The sequence below is a fragment of the Vidua macroura genome, chromosome 6, assembly GCF_024509145.1.
Source record: "Vidua macroura isolate BioBank_ID:100142 chromosome 6, ASM2450914v1, whole genome shotgun sequence".
Lineage (NCBI taxonomy): Eukaryota > Metazoa > Chordata > Aves > Passeriformes > Viduidae > Vidua > Vidua macroura.
In genome coordinates, this window is record NC_071576.1 from 31,803,972 (window position 1) to 31,817,802 (window position 13,831).

Here is a 13,831-nt window from a genome sequence, read left to right on the forward strand (position 1 = left end):
GTATTATGATTGTTGCTAGTCTGCAAGGTCTATACATGAATTAGAATCCTGTTGAATTAGGCTCAGTGTATAAGCAGAATACAGATGCAGAAACATTTAAATATAAAATGGGAGATGACAGACACACACAGATGGAGGAGAACCATTCTGAGAAGTACAATAGGTAGAAGTCTCAGTACATCAGGAAACTTACCATTGTCCAGTTTCATCACAACAAGAGATCACCATATAAGCAGGTTTTGAAGTAGAAAGAAACATGATACACTTCTGTAGATATTTAGGAGACCTGGGGAAAAAATGAAGGAAACAGTAAAAGTAAATAAGAATCATAGAACTGTAGAATAATCAAGGTTGGAAGAGGCCTGTAAAATCAAGTCCAGAACCCAGAACTACCACTGTAACGCCTAAACCACTAAACCAGTGCCAGGTCCAGACACCTCTTAAACACCTCTAGGGTTGAACAAAGAGGACAATGAAAGAAAATTACATGCTTTTCTGAAAGTTCAACTAGTGACTGTAAAAATTTCTATTGAGCTGGTGAGAGACAGGACATTACTTCTTGGTACAAAAGACAGATGTAGGAAAGAGATAGTCTGTAAAAGTTTGCAGTTAATAAAAGACACTTGCTAAGACCAAAGAAAACAATGTTCTGAGAAGATGAAAGATGAAAACACAGAGAAGTGGTTTGGATGGATAGGGAGGACCATATAATAGAGATCTGATGTAGAGAGAATCTTAAAGACTTAGAAATGGACTTAATAGGTGATTCATGTGATAATTTTAGCTGAACCTATGTCTGCTTTGAAAAAAAGAGATCATACCAGTTTTTTACAGGCTAAAATCCCAGTAGAAAAACCTGTTAATAATTTATCTTTAATTTCCGACTTTAAAAACTGAATACTATTTGACTATTTCAAAATTACACTGTTTAGTGAGACTAAGCATGGAATAAGTGATTAGCATCACCTGATTACTAAAACCCAGCAAGTATCTTTGAAAGAAATTTTGCCTAATACAAGTTCACTGACACAAGAAACAGCAATGAGGAATGTAGAAAGCAATGGATGTCAGTGGCATGCATGCATTAATAGAGTGGTCCTGTTTTCACCTTTTGCTGCTTATGCAAGTATTAAATTGGTATTTGAAATGGGTTGTTAAATTTTCATTTTTTACAACTGTGGTTATCTTCTGCTTCTTCCTCTGCAGTTTACTCCTCTGTATCCTCAATCCTACCATTCACTCATCCAAACTACTCAGACTGTACTTCCATGCTTAACTCCATCAGTCTCCTCTGTCCTAAGATCAGTCTATAGAGTTTTTTCCACAAACATCTTCTTGGCCTCACCTACTTCATTTGCTCAAAGATTGCCCTCCATTGCCTCAAGAACTTCTAAAACCTTTTTGTTTCTTGCTGTGCTGTGCCAGTGTGGCTCCTAACTCACATGCACCCCCAGTATTCACTTACTCTCTTTCTGTTGTCGGTGACTTTTACAAATTTTTCAAAGCTAATACCTGAAACCTTGGCATGCATTTTAAATACTGTAGGAAATAACATAGTGACTTGCTGCAAAATTTTAAATGTCTTTATTTGAGAATATGTAGAAGGTTCCTACTGCTACGCATCGCTTTTCCCACCCCAACCGGCTCCCAAGAACGCGGCTTGGCGCCTCGGCTCCTCGTCAGGGTCAATGCCACCACTACTTCCGGGCGCTTCTGCGGCTGCGCCCCGGGTAGGCCGGCCACGCTTTGTCATCGGCGCGAGGGAAGAAACGAAGAGGCAGGACTTGTCCAAACCCGTCCGTGTGGCGGCTAGACGCTTTATTGGTCGCAGGAGCCGCAATGGAGAAGCCGCGGCCGCTCCCAACCACGCGTGACAAATCTGGCCCTGAGGCTGGGGTGCCGCAGAGGGATATAGGGGTGGGACAGGGGAGGACAGGAACCCTCTGCCCAATGAACACAGACGCCGTGGCTATGACGTGTGCCACAACGGCCAATGGGCACACGATGGGGGCGGACACGGGGGTTCAGGGCCAGTGGGACCGTGAGAATGAGGTGACGAGCACGGAACTGCTGAGGACCGGACGGGGGAGTGGTCACAGGAGTGGCAGGGGAGAAACCCAATGGCCAGCAGCCTGGGGCTAACTTCCATGGGGGGAATAACATGGGGGATGCACGAGGACACGTGGAACCAGTAAGCTAACGAAGACCAGAACCCCAAATCTGAACCTAAAACCCAGGATGCAACAGGTTCCTAAGATACTCAAAATGTAAGAGCAGGGGTGGTTAACTGTCTTATGAAATAATAGATTGCATTTTGAAATGTCATAAAATGCCAGAGCACATTGTCCTAGGATGTACATTTGTGTGTTTTAGTTATGGTCACAATTTTGAACAATCAAAATGCAAAAAAAAAAGAGAACACAAATAATGTGATAGGTTGTTTCACAAGTGTTTTCATGGTAACTAATGGAAATCTGTGCTATTTAATGACTTACATTTTCTGTTTTTCCTTTGATCTTTATAGCTATCTCCAAAAGGATGTTTCTGAGTACAGAAAGCAGTATGCAACAGTGCTAAGGTCCTGATGACAATATACCAAGGACAAGAATGGAAGTCAATTTATTCAGCAATTCTACTTTTGTAAACGGTTCATCCATCAACCATAAGCAGTTAGAAGGGCATAGCCTCTGGGAAGTCATTACTATTGCCACAGTAACTGCAATTGTAAGCTTAATAACCATAGTGGGAAATATCCTTGTAATGATATCCTTTAAGGTTAACAGTCAGCTTAAAACTGTCAACAATTATTACTTGCTCAGCCTTGCCTGTGCAGATCTCATCATTGGGATATTTTCTATGAACCTTTATACATCCTATATACTCATAGGCCATTGGACTCTTGGAAGCCTCGCCTGTGACCTGTGGCTAGCACTAGACTATGTAGCTAGCAATGCCTCAGTAATGAACCTCCTAGTCATCAGTTTTGACAGATATTTTTCCATCACAAGGCCTTTAACTTACAGGGCCAAACGCACACCCAAAAGAGCTGGCATCATGATTGGTATGGCTTGGCTGATTTCCTTTATGTTGTGGGCACCTGTAATCTTGTGCTGGCAATATTTTGTGGGTGAACGAACAGTACCACCTGAAGAGTGCCAGATACAGTTTCTATATGAACCCATTATTACTTTTGGTACTGCAATTGCTGCTTTTTACATTCCTGTGTCTGTGATGACCATTCTGTACTGCCGCATTTATAAAGAGACCGAGAAACGCACCAAGGACCTCGCTGAACTGCAGGGCTCAGAGTCTGTGGCAGAGTATGAGACAATAAGGCCTCAGAAAACTCTCCTGAAGTCTTGCTTCAGTTGCAAGCAACAAAACTTAGTCAAAAGAGAGAGATGTCAGGCCTCTTGGTCTTCATCTAGCCGAAGTACGTCAGCTACAGCAAAGGCCTCCCAGGCAGCGAGTACTTGTATGGACTGGGCTAAGGCTGACCAGTTAACCACCTGCAGCAGCTATGCATCGTCAGAAGATGAGGATAAACTTGCCGCTGACTCGGTTTTCCAAGTAACCTACAAAAGTCCATCTAAAAGTAAGGCAGAAGAGTATAATGAGACTACAGATGTTGTTGTTAAGGACCAACCCAAAGAAAGTGATTTTGAGAACCAGAAATACTTTTTGTCACCTACCAAAGAACACGTACAAAAAAGTAAAAAATGTGTGGCCTATAAATTCCGTTTGGTGGTTAAGGCTGATGGCACCCAGGAAGCCAACAATGGTTGCCAAAAAGTAAAAATAACTCCTTGTTCTGCTACTCTGTCAAAGGACCCTTCCATCAAAAGCATGGATCCAAATATAAATAACCAAATCACCAAAAGGAAACGGATGGTTCTTATAAAGGAACGCAAAGCAGCACAGACTTTAAGCGCCATTCTTTTGGCATTTATCATCACATGGACTCCCTATAATATCATGGTTTTGATCTCCACATTTTGCTCTGACTGCATTCCCCTGACACTGTGGCACCTTGGATATTGGCTATGCTATGTGAACAGCACTGTTAACCCCATTTGTTATGCCCTCTGTAATAAAACTTTCAGGAAGACTTTTAAGATGCTGCTTTTCTGCCAGTGGAAAAAGAAAAAAATGGAAGAGAAACTATACTGGCAGGGCAATACTAGACTACCATAATCATTCTTGTATAAGAAATAAGGAGAAATACAGATATTGATGTAACCTAGCAAATTCTGTATTTTCAAACCCATTGCTGTTGTGTCTAGTGGTTAAAAAAATCTGCTGAAAAGTTAAATTTTGCATGAAAGTAGTGTGCTTGGGATAAAAATGTCAGTGGCTGCTATGAACAACACAGGTTGTTTTTGACTATGCAGTAGAATTGCATTACAATTATTGTGTTTGGTGTCTTATGTCCTTTCTTTCAGCCTGAGAAAGGCGGAGTAACCTATAAACTACTAGAAATTAGACTGGGATGATCATCAGGTTAGGTCATTCAGTCTGTCTGCCTGTAGAGCAGAACTGTTTCTTATTATAGTTCTTTGCTAGTGTGTTGTTTATTTAGTTCCCAGTGTTCCAAGCAATGCAGCCTGTGCTACTTCTGTTTTGAGGCTTTACCATCAGCTGTCAAGATGAAACAAGGACTACCTAAAGAGTAAATGCTGTCATCCCCAGTACTAAATGGGTAGGGAGATTCATAATACTCCAAATGAACACATGCATTATAAGAGAATATAATGCTGAGAAAATTTCCACTTTAAGGATGACTCTTGTGGAGACTTAGGAAGGCTCATAGAAAGGCTTATAGTGGAAGTGGAAAGGCTTATAGTGGAAGAAATAGATAATGTATTTTGTAGATGAAGAAACCAATCCCAATATCAGTTCCATCAAGCAAGTCACTGTCATTTGTAAAAATTGTGACAGCTCTGAATTTCTCCAGTTCCCAGTACCTGTGAAGGAAATTTTAAAATTTTATTCAACGGTGACAATGGTACAAATTAGAACTGACTGTAAAGCATAATGGACACAGTCTATCTACAACAGAAGGAAAGTCTTTATTGCAATCTCCTTTGTTGTGCTACACCTTGCTCCAAAAGTTTCCATAACATTTACCTATATATAAACAGTGAGAGAACTGGCATCTTTTAAAGAGGAAAGATTTTTTTAAGCAGATTTTTAATGTTTCCGTAAAACTATTCAAAACATTTTTAATTCTTTGTCATTAGATAGCTTTACAAGTACTAGTCAACATCAACTTGGAAACATGAGTTATCTTCAGGCACTCTCTTTTGGTCCAGCAAAACCACATCTGCTACAGATGTGGCTGAAGTCAACACCCCTGGTGGCTGTGGCTTCTGGGACTGGGTTGTACTGGCCTAGTTACGAGCTGAGGCTGACCACTGGCTGAGATTTGAGAGGGCTTTTGGTGCCAGAGCTGAGCTGCCTGTGCCTTCTTAATGCCTGTGTTAGATTGGCAGGAGCCCTGCAGCACTGACTGAGTGGGTAAGCATGGCACTGCCTTCAGCAGAAGGCCTTTGAAATGGAGATGGTGTCCTCCTTGTGGTGGGAACAAACAAGAAGCTTCAGAAAAGGTCCTGAGAAAACAAAGTTAATGGCAACAGGAGTCATGAGGTGTGGAAGTCCTAAAGAAAAATGTTTATGAAGGCACGAGAAAGATCTTCATGTACACAAAGTTCAAATTCAGTTCTAGCCTTTCTGAGATACTTTGGAATATTAGTTTGAGACACTCTTCATATTATTCTGCTGAACACTTTAGTGGGACATTGTAGTGGTGACATTACCCAGTTGCACATTTCAGGGATTGTATAAGTCATCGTGAATGTACCATTGCTCTCTGTGAAATTGTTTGTATAACGTATTAAATTAACATACCATCAGAATGTTCTTCTACAGATAGATAAATCCTCCATGTCAACAATCACAGTACAAGTAATTAACATTTTTTTGGCCCCAGTGTCTACAGGGGAAGATTTTGTCAGTGAAAGGTTAGCAGTGTACTAATGTAAAAATATGTTCTCTAACGTCATGATTGATTTTGTAACGCACCATACTGGGCCTATTATTTTTTGTACATTAGCAAATGGTTACCTATGAAAGGAAAGTAGAGGTCTTTATAAAAACTCTTTCATCAACTTTGTTCTCTCACTTTCCAGAGCTTTTCCTGTGTATGGTAACTACCTACAAATTGGTTGTTAGAGTGGGTTTATTTTATATTACATCAGACCAGTCATTCAGTAAACTATGTTTGATTTTTAGCAAATGAATGTGTCTTTTGGGGGGCACAAGCTGTAGTTAAAGGCAAAATTTATGAGGTAGTAACAGTTCCTGCTAGCTGCACTGTTATTGCTGAAATGAAGCATTGGCTCTTATTGAAATTAAATGGAGTATTTTATGTTGTTTTTGACATCTGTTGATCAAGAATGTTCTGTAAATGTTTATGGACTCTCTGCTCAGTAAATGTATTAGAATACACAGTGATGGATGCAACAATGTTGGTTCAATGTAATTGTGAAATACGTGCACAAATTATGCTGCTAGCACCTAACCATGTGAGAGATTACATGGCCACACATGAGTACACTGTAAATATCAAGAATTATATAAAGAGGTGTGCATTACTGTATTGTTATGTAGAATGCTTATTCTTTAAAAAAAACAAAAACACAAAAAGACAAATTTGGTCCTCATCAGAGTATCAGTTAGTACTTGATTGTATTTTGTACCTTTTAAAAAGTGTTGTGGGACTTATGCAGTGTAGGACAATCTTGTTATCTTGTTATCTGTCCTTTAAATTACATTTTTACTGATTGTGTAATTGATTATTGTCATGGACTAATGAAATGCTTTTTTGTAAATTACATTTTGGTTTTACATAATTTCATACAAATACATATATGTAGATATGTATGTATTTTCAATATAGATGCATAAATACACATCCCTAACTAAGCTTTCCAGAGACCCAGCACCTTTTATATTTTAAAGCATTGAATTTTCCCACAAACCAGGGGTATGATTTTTATCTCTCCCTTTTCATATGTGCCGGCATCCCTACGTATTCCAGATCCCCATAATTTATCAACTAACTATCAAATTTGCATATTTTTTGCAAATATGATTTAGGTTTGTAGATAAATATTTGGAATAGTTCCCAGAATTTTTAAACAGATGTAGAACACCTGAATACAGTTGTGCACTTTCTGTGACTACTTAGAGTGAAGAACTTTGCAAAGGACAGATCCTGTAGTGCTCCTGCAGCTGCTGGGTAGTCAGTGGCTTCTCTGTTTTGAAACATTGGCTAACCCTTACCTCTAGAAAATGATAGAGTGTCTTTTCACTTTACTGCTTGGCTTTAACCCCATCAAGTCAGTAAGAGGCTGCTCTGTTTCTTATGTGATCTCCCCCAAATATCCATTGCAGCCTTTTGAACTACCTAAGAAATGTTCTTCCACATTTGACAGTTGAGTGTCATAAAACCTTGAGCTTTAATAATCTTCTTGTATATGATTTTATTAATAGTTACCCCATAAGTAGTTAAAAATTTAAAAATTGATAACATCATGTTGTAAAACAGGAGATAATCTATGACTAGTAGTGGTTTCAGAAAGGCATGGTGTTACAATTGTTTTTTCCATCTTGGTAAATGTATTTTTTTATGATTAAGGAACTTCAGTCTTCGTTACACTCACTAAAAGCACTGCCTTTTGCTCAGTATTTTTGCCATTGGTCACTAAATGTCAGTAGTTTCTTCATGTATCTGCTGATATACCAAAGTCAGTCCTCCTCAAATAAACCAAACATTTCAAATCCTTCAGAAGTTTTCTTCTCAGCAGGTCCCTGGTTGCTGATGGCTTCTGTTTCAGTAGGCCTCTTAAGCTGGGGGGGCTTTCACTGAATTCCTGGAATACAATGCCAAGAACAAAGCTGAAATATCTTTTAATCCTTAGGTGCAGCAGCAACCTAGATGTAGTGGAGGTCTATAGATAGTTGTTTGTAGTGTGTGCTATCTATAAGGCCTCCTTTAGTATGCAATTCATCGGGTAGCTATAGGAGGAGGAGTGGAGAGAGGGTACAGTGGAGATTCCAGCTGTGGAGCACGGCTGGATTCAGCTCTGTAGCCCCCCACTCTGACTGTGGCCTGATGCCTTCTGAAACACAAAAGACATGAGAGTGACTAAAGGACTGTTTGTTAGTTCTAGTAAGAGAAAATGAGGCCATGCAGCTGACATCGGTAATTTTTTGATACAGTGTATTGCATCAGTAAATTAACAAGATTAGTCAGCTAGCCCCTAAAACCACTTTGTTGTACTTATTAAATCTATGGTTATACATAAAAAATAAGGTTATCTGGAAGTCTGGGTAGTCAGAAACAAAAGCAAGCACTTTCTCATATGAAAATTGACTTATTTTTAAAGACAAATAATGAAAAAAATTCTGAGTTTATTAATGTGGTATTGTATGTTACATTTCCTGCAGTTGGCAGTATAAGGAAAAATGCAAAGTAGCAGAGGTAAAGAAAACTATTTCACTGCTATTGTTCGGAGCTTCCATGGTTAAAGTGGAACATGCCTCCCATTCACAGGTGCTTAGAGCTGGAACCTTTTGCTCTAGACCTTGTCATACTTACCCATTTTGGAAGGATATTTATTTGACCAACTAAATTTGTTTCAGCAGCTACTTCTGGGAAGACCCTCCTTCTTTCCCATACTGCAGGAGGCAATAAAATCAGGAAAGGCTAAGAGAGAGAGCATAGGAGAAATGTGTCTAGCAAAAGAATGTAGGAGTGGGTAGAATAGAAACCCCCATGTTTCAGTCTGTGATTTCACTGATTCAATGATGAAGTCCAGATGCCTTCAGCATTGCTGTGGGTATCTGATCTGGTGATCAAGGTTCAGCAATGGAAGAAAAAATATCTGTTCAGTTAAGGTAGTCTTTTGCTAAGGATTTATGAAGTAAAATTTAGTCTACTTCTAAAGGTTCCTTGCTGATGGATGTTCTAGAATATTCTTATTTATTTTCTTCCTTAGTCCCTAATCCAGCTCCAATAGTCATTTCCATCCATACTTTGTTTAGAAGTTTGGAATGTAGCTCAGTCCCTGAGTTCAACTAAATGTCTCAGGTTTTTTGCTGGTAGACTTCTAGACTGTTATGAATTTTTATTAAATTTTAAATCTAATTTTTGTACTGGGATTCAGTGCATAGGTTTGTAGGGCTCCAGTTAAAGTATTTTCTAGAGTCACTCCAGCACTGGGCAGCTAGATTTGGTCTGCTGGTGCCCAAGTTATTCACACAGCTTATTTGCAGAGTCCTTACCTCCAAAATCCTCTAAAACATGTTAAGAGTATGCTGCAGAGCAGGTTACCTGCCTTTGATGATCAGTTGCAGCCTGTGGACACTCCCTTCCACGCTTCCATGTCATGGTTATTAAAAACAAATTTTTGGAAGGTGTGTGAACATCTGGCTATATGGCCAGGAATTCTAACAAAAGGTATGTGAGACTGGCAGCACTCAGGTGATTTTCTTGTATCCTCATCCCAGCTTTGGAGGCATCCTGATCGAATTATGCAGAACCCACATTAAATTGACTCAATGATATAAACTCAGTTCAGGTACTAACCATTTCTTCTATCACACTTCAGTCTTTGAACACAAATTCAGGGGGAAAAAAATCAGATGCTGCAAAATTGGCATGGGTGCTGTGTTGGCCTCACCCACATCACATAGCTGTATCTCTTTCTGAAAATGTTGCAGTGCATCAAGAAAACTAAAAATTGCTTTCTTGGCTTTTCTGCTTCCAAAATAGCTTCTCATCTTAAGCAATCATGACAGTTTTGGTCCTCTTAAAACACAATAGAATTTATTTTCTGACGCAATTATCATGAAAATTATAAACAGTATTTTAAATTAAAAAGCAGGAATTTGACAGTACCTGTTGGTGAAGTTTCTTTAACTGAAATATCTAAAAAACCATACATGATAATCTAATTATTATTCTGACATTTTGTAAATGCAACAATAAAAACTCTTCAGTTGTCATTCAGTTATTCCAATGATATGTAACTGTGTGAAGCAACTCATTGGTAAAAGAAAACAAGGACTTAAAACAAGGTTGTAAAAATTGAAATCCTTTTGTTTATTGTTTTAAAACAGAATAATTTATAATTAAATTTTATTTTATTTTATAATTAGAAAAAAAGGCACTGTTTAATTGATGTCAAGGTTGAGTACTAAAACTATTCAAACTATTAAATGTGAAATAAAGGCAACATTCTCTCCTCACAGTGGTATTAAAAGAAGAAAAAAGCTGAAGCACAGCATGGAACAGAGAGAAGTAACAGTCAAATAATGGTAAATAAAGTGGAGTAATCTTCAGGGTAAAAATGGAGGAACAAATAAACAATTGCAATATCAATTTGATCTTTTTAAAAATGTATTCACTGAGTTTCTTGGGGAAAAAATTCAGAGGGGTTGTAAGCTTTGGATCAGTGGCTTCAAATGGGAAATCTGACAATCCCATAAGTGCTGAGTGCTCTGAAATGGAAGCAGAAAAGAAAAGCCTGTGCTGAATACTTCACTGTATATGGGATCATTAAAAAGTAGAGATAAAGGAAGAGTCAATGAAGGGGGAAAGAAGCCATGGGAGATGAGGCTAATTCCAATTTTAAATATTAAAATACCATTCACTAAAGTTAGAAAGAAAAGGCCTGTTGGAGCCCTATGATACAGAATACTCTTCAGTGTGCATTTTGTAAATATAGGTATTTAACTGGAAATTTCCTCCCTGCATGATATATGAAGATGTGCAATTATAGATGTGCAATCAATCATGAACATTGAAACCAGAGCAAAACCTTCTGAAATGCATTTTTATTAATGTATATATTGTACAAGACATCATATCCTGCATTTCATACCAGACTCGTCTTATGGCTAAAATAGTATAAAATGAATTATTTAAATCTTCTGGTTATTTAAATCTTGTGGTAAAGGCCTCAGTTTCTGACAGATTCTCACTTGTGTGGTTGGCAAATTTCTGTGACATGTTCCAGTCCTGGACAATATGTCATCATAAATCCCTTACAGAGGCCCAATTTAAATTTCCAGTCATGGTTACTTAGGGTTATTACCCAGTCAGTGAGCTCACTTCGGTCACTTGAAAAAGAGTCCGTGTTCCTGTTAAATACACATGGCTTGTCTACAGTTCAACTTTCTGACAGGGGCAGGCCTTGGTAGGGTATGACTGGTGGTGCTCGATGGGTTTGATCATCATCCATGCAAACTTGCAGGGGTTTTGCTTGCTGCAGTCTTTTTGCCAGTATATCACGTTCCTGCGGTTTAGATTTGCCCCAGCACATGCGTCATACCACCAGCCTCCCCCAGGAATGCCGTTGAGTTCCAGCTTAGCACAATTCATAAAGTAATTGTCGTTGTCTCTGTCCTTGGTGGTGAACTTCTGGTTGTCATGGAGATAAGCTTCTGTGTCCAGGGTCAGCGCATCAGTGGCATTGCCTTTGTAAAGACCCACCCTGATTCGATATTGAGACTCTTCCCCCTCAATCAGGAATGGCTCATACTGTCCCCATTTGACTTCAGCATTTAGATTTACAAGTTTAACTCCGAGTATATATTGCACTGAGCTGCCAGTTAACTGATGCATGTATTCATTTCCTAACCAGTGGTTCTCATGAACCGAGCCAAATCCATATTTGTAGTCCTGCCAAGTCCTGTCAAAGTCGACAGTGCTGTTGGCTGTAATGTGCTGGATTACTGTCCAGCCACCATCCTGCATGTTACAAAAGACAACAATTGGTTCCTCTTTTGGTTGGATGATGTAAAGGCCATCTCTGGAATTTCCTTTGGAGTGCTGTAAAATCTCAAAACAATCCCTTGGATAGTCTGAGTAAAAGAAAAAAAAAAACCACACAAAAAAAAATTAAAGTAAATTCTGTTCAAATAATAAATTTCAGAAATTGAATTCTGTCCTTTAGAGTGACTGAATGACTCTCTTCAGACTGGAAGCTGACTGACTTCATTGCAGCTGATGGCCATTTATTCAGCGAAAGGGGGAAGATTTCTGGGAGGAACATGCAGGAAATATTCAGAAATTCAGAAAATGGTTTGTTACTCTGTCATACAACAGAAGTATGATTTTGTATTTATGACAGAAATATGATTGAAAAGCCAAAAACTATGTACAGATCATTCCTTTTCCACCAGTGTTCTTCCAGATTGAGTACTCAGGAAACTGCAATTCCCTGTGCCATCTGTAGAACAATTGAGTCTAATAACTAGACCTAGCCTTTTCCTCAATGAATAAATTTCTCTTGAACCAATTTATACTTCAGGCACCTCTAACATCCTTGTTTTAAATTCTGAAATGAATGCCATGTGTTCATTGATAAAAGAGAGATATTAAATCATATTTCTTGTCAATAGAAAGCTTATAAACATCTGAGAATTTTCTTAGGATGAGTTCTTTTCATTCAAACTCCAGGCTAAATTTTATCATGGATTTGCAAGTAGAACTACAATTCTGTTCAGTGCTGAATACCAGTATCAGGAAGATGGGTGAAACTGCTTTTCCATTTTATTGCTTATCCAGTAGACTCAGAGGGTAACAAAAATGGCATATGAGGCTTGGCTTGACCCTCTCTATTGGGCTAAAATATTTACTGGGGTTTTTTAAATGTAACGTGTTTATAAGGTAACTTCTTGCTCTAGTATAATATCAAGCATCTCTGAGACTGTGAAACAATGCTCTGAATTTTATAAATGATTCTGTAGTTTCCTAAGAGCCAGAACAAAATTTATTTAAATATACATTTACATATGTATGAACTTATAGAAAGAGAATTCCTTTTGTACAGAAGGATGGTATTCATTGTTCTGTTACTCAGAAATATGTTTATGAATTGAAATCATTCACTTCTCCATAGAGTTGAAAGGCATGTCCTTATATCATTAAACTGTGGAATATTTGTAATTTGTATTTAATAATAACTTGACAATTTTATTATCTCAGTGAGAAAAAATTCAGTAAAAACTACATTTTCCTGGTAGACACAGCCTACCTGACTCCAAATGTGATGCCATGATATTATAGAAGGATTATTTAAGTAATTTATATGGTGATGTCCAAGCCAGCAATACACACAGTGACCCTCACAGTTGCCTTTCTCAGTAGACCAACTTCTACAGACAGGTTCAGGACTTTGTGGCAGGACATGTTCATATTGCAAATTATTCTTCCAGAGCTAGCTTTCATATATGTTGGTTGAAAACGTTACAACAAAGCAATAAAGTAAAACACAGAACACTTCCGAATCACTCACTGTCTTCATGAGTACCTTTTTCATTGGCATTTCCCAGTCTCTCATAGTCTCTTTGGGGAAGGAGGTGGGCATTAGCCAGGACCACTACCTCTTTGGTGCCCAGGGACACAGTGCACTGAGAGAGCAAGAGCAGCATGAATCCTGCTGAGCTCCTCAATGGCATCTTCCTTCTGCGTCAGTCCTCCTGCAGCAACACAGAACTATAACACAGATTGGAGCTGAAAATGGCAATATTTATGACTTATTTATGATTTCTATTACAAAAGTCCTGAAGGAGAAAGGTTTTGAAATACTGAGCTTCAATACAGTAAGCCTCTGTCAAAGTTGGCTTCTCCCATCTTTGAAGGACATCTCCTTTCCTAATGCCTCAGACCTCATTTCTGACAAATCATTCATTTCTCTGACACAGTGTGCTGTGCTGAGACATTCAGAACATCTCTCACCTGTCACCTTGTGCCATGCTG

General features: G+C 38.6%; 2 protein-coding genes across 2 annotated transcripts; one reads left to right on the forward strand and one right to left on the reverse strand.

Moving 5' to 3' along the window:
• Positions 1 to 2,607: 2,607 nt before the first annotated feature.
• On the forward strand, positions 2,608 to 4,194 carry CHRM5 (cholinergic receptor muscarinic 5). The gene has a single exon (XM_053980757.1). It carries the CDS (start codon positions 2,608 to 2,610, stop codon positions 4,192 to 4,194), a length of 1,587 nt encoding a protein of 528 aa, XP_053836732.1.
• A 7,036-nt stretch (positions 4,195 to 11,230) lies between these two features.
• LOC128809159 (fibrinogen-like protein 1-like protein) lies at positions 11,231 to 13,530 on the reverse strand. The gene is made up of 2 exons (XM_053980894.1): positions 13,383 to 13,530; positions 11,231 to 11,931 (listed from the first exon to the last, which is right to left on the reverse strand). Exons 1-2 carry the CDS (start codon positions 13,528 to 13,530, stop codon positions 11,231 to 11,233), a joined length of 849 nt encoding a protein of 282 aa, XP_053836869.1.
• Positions 13,531 to 13,831: the final 301 nt, after the last annotated feature.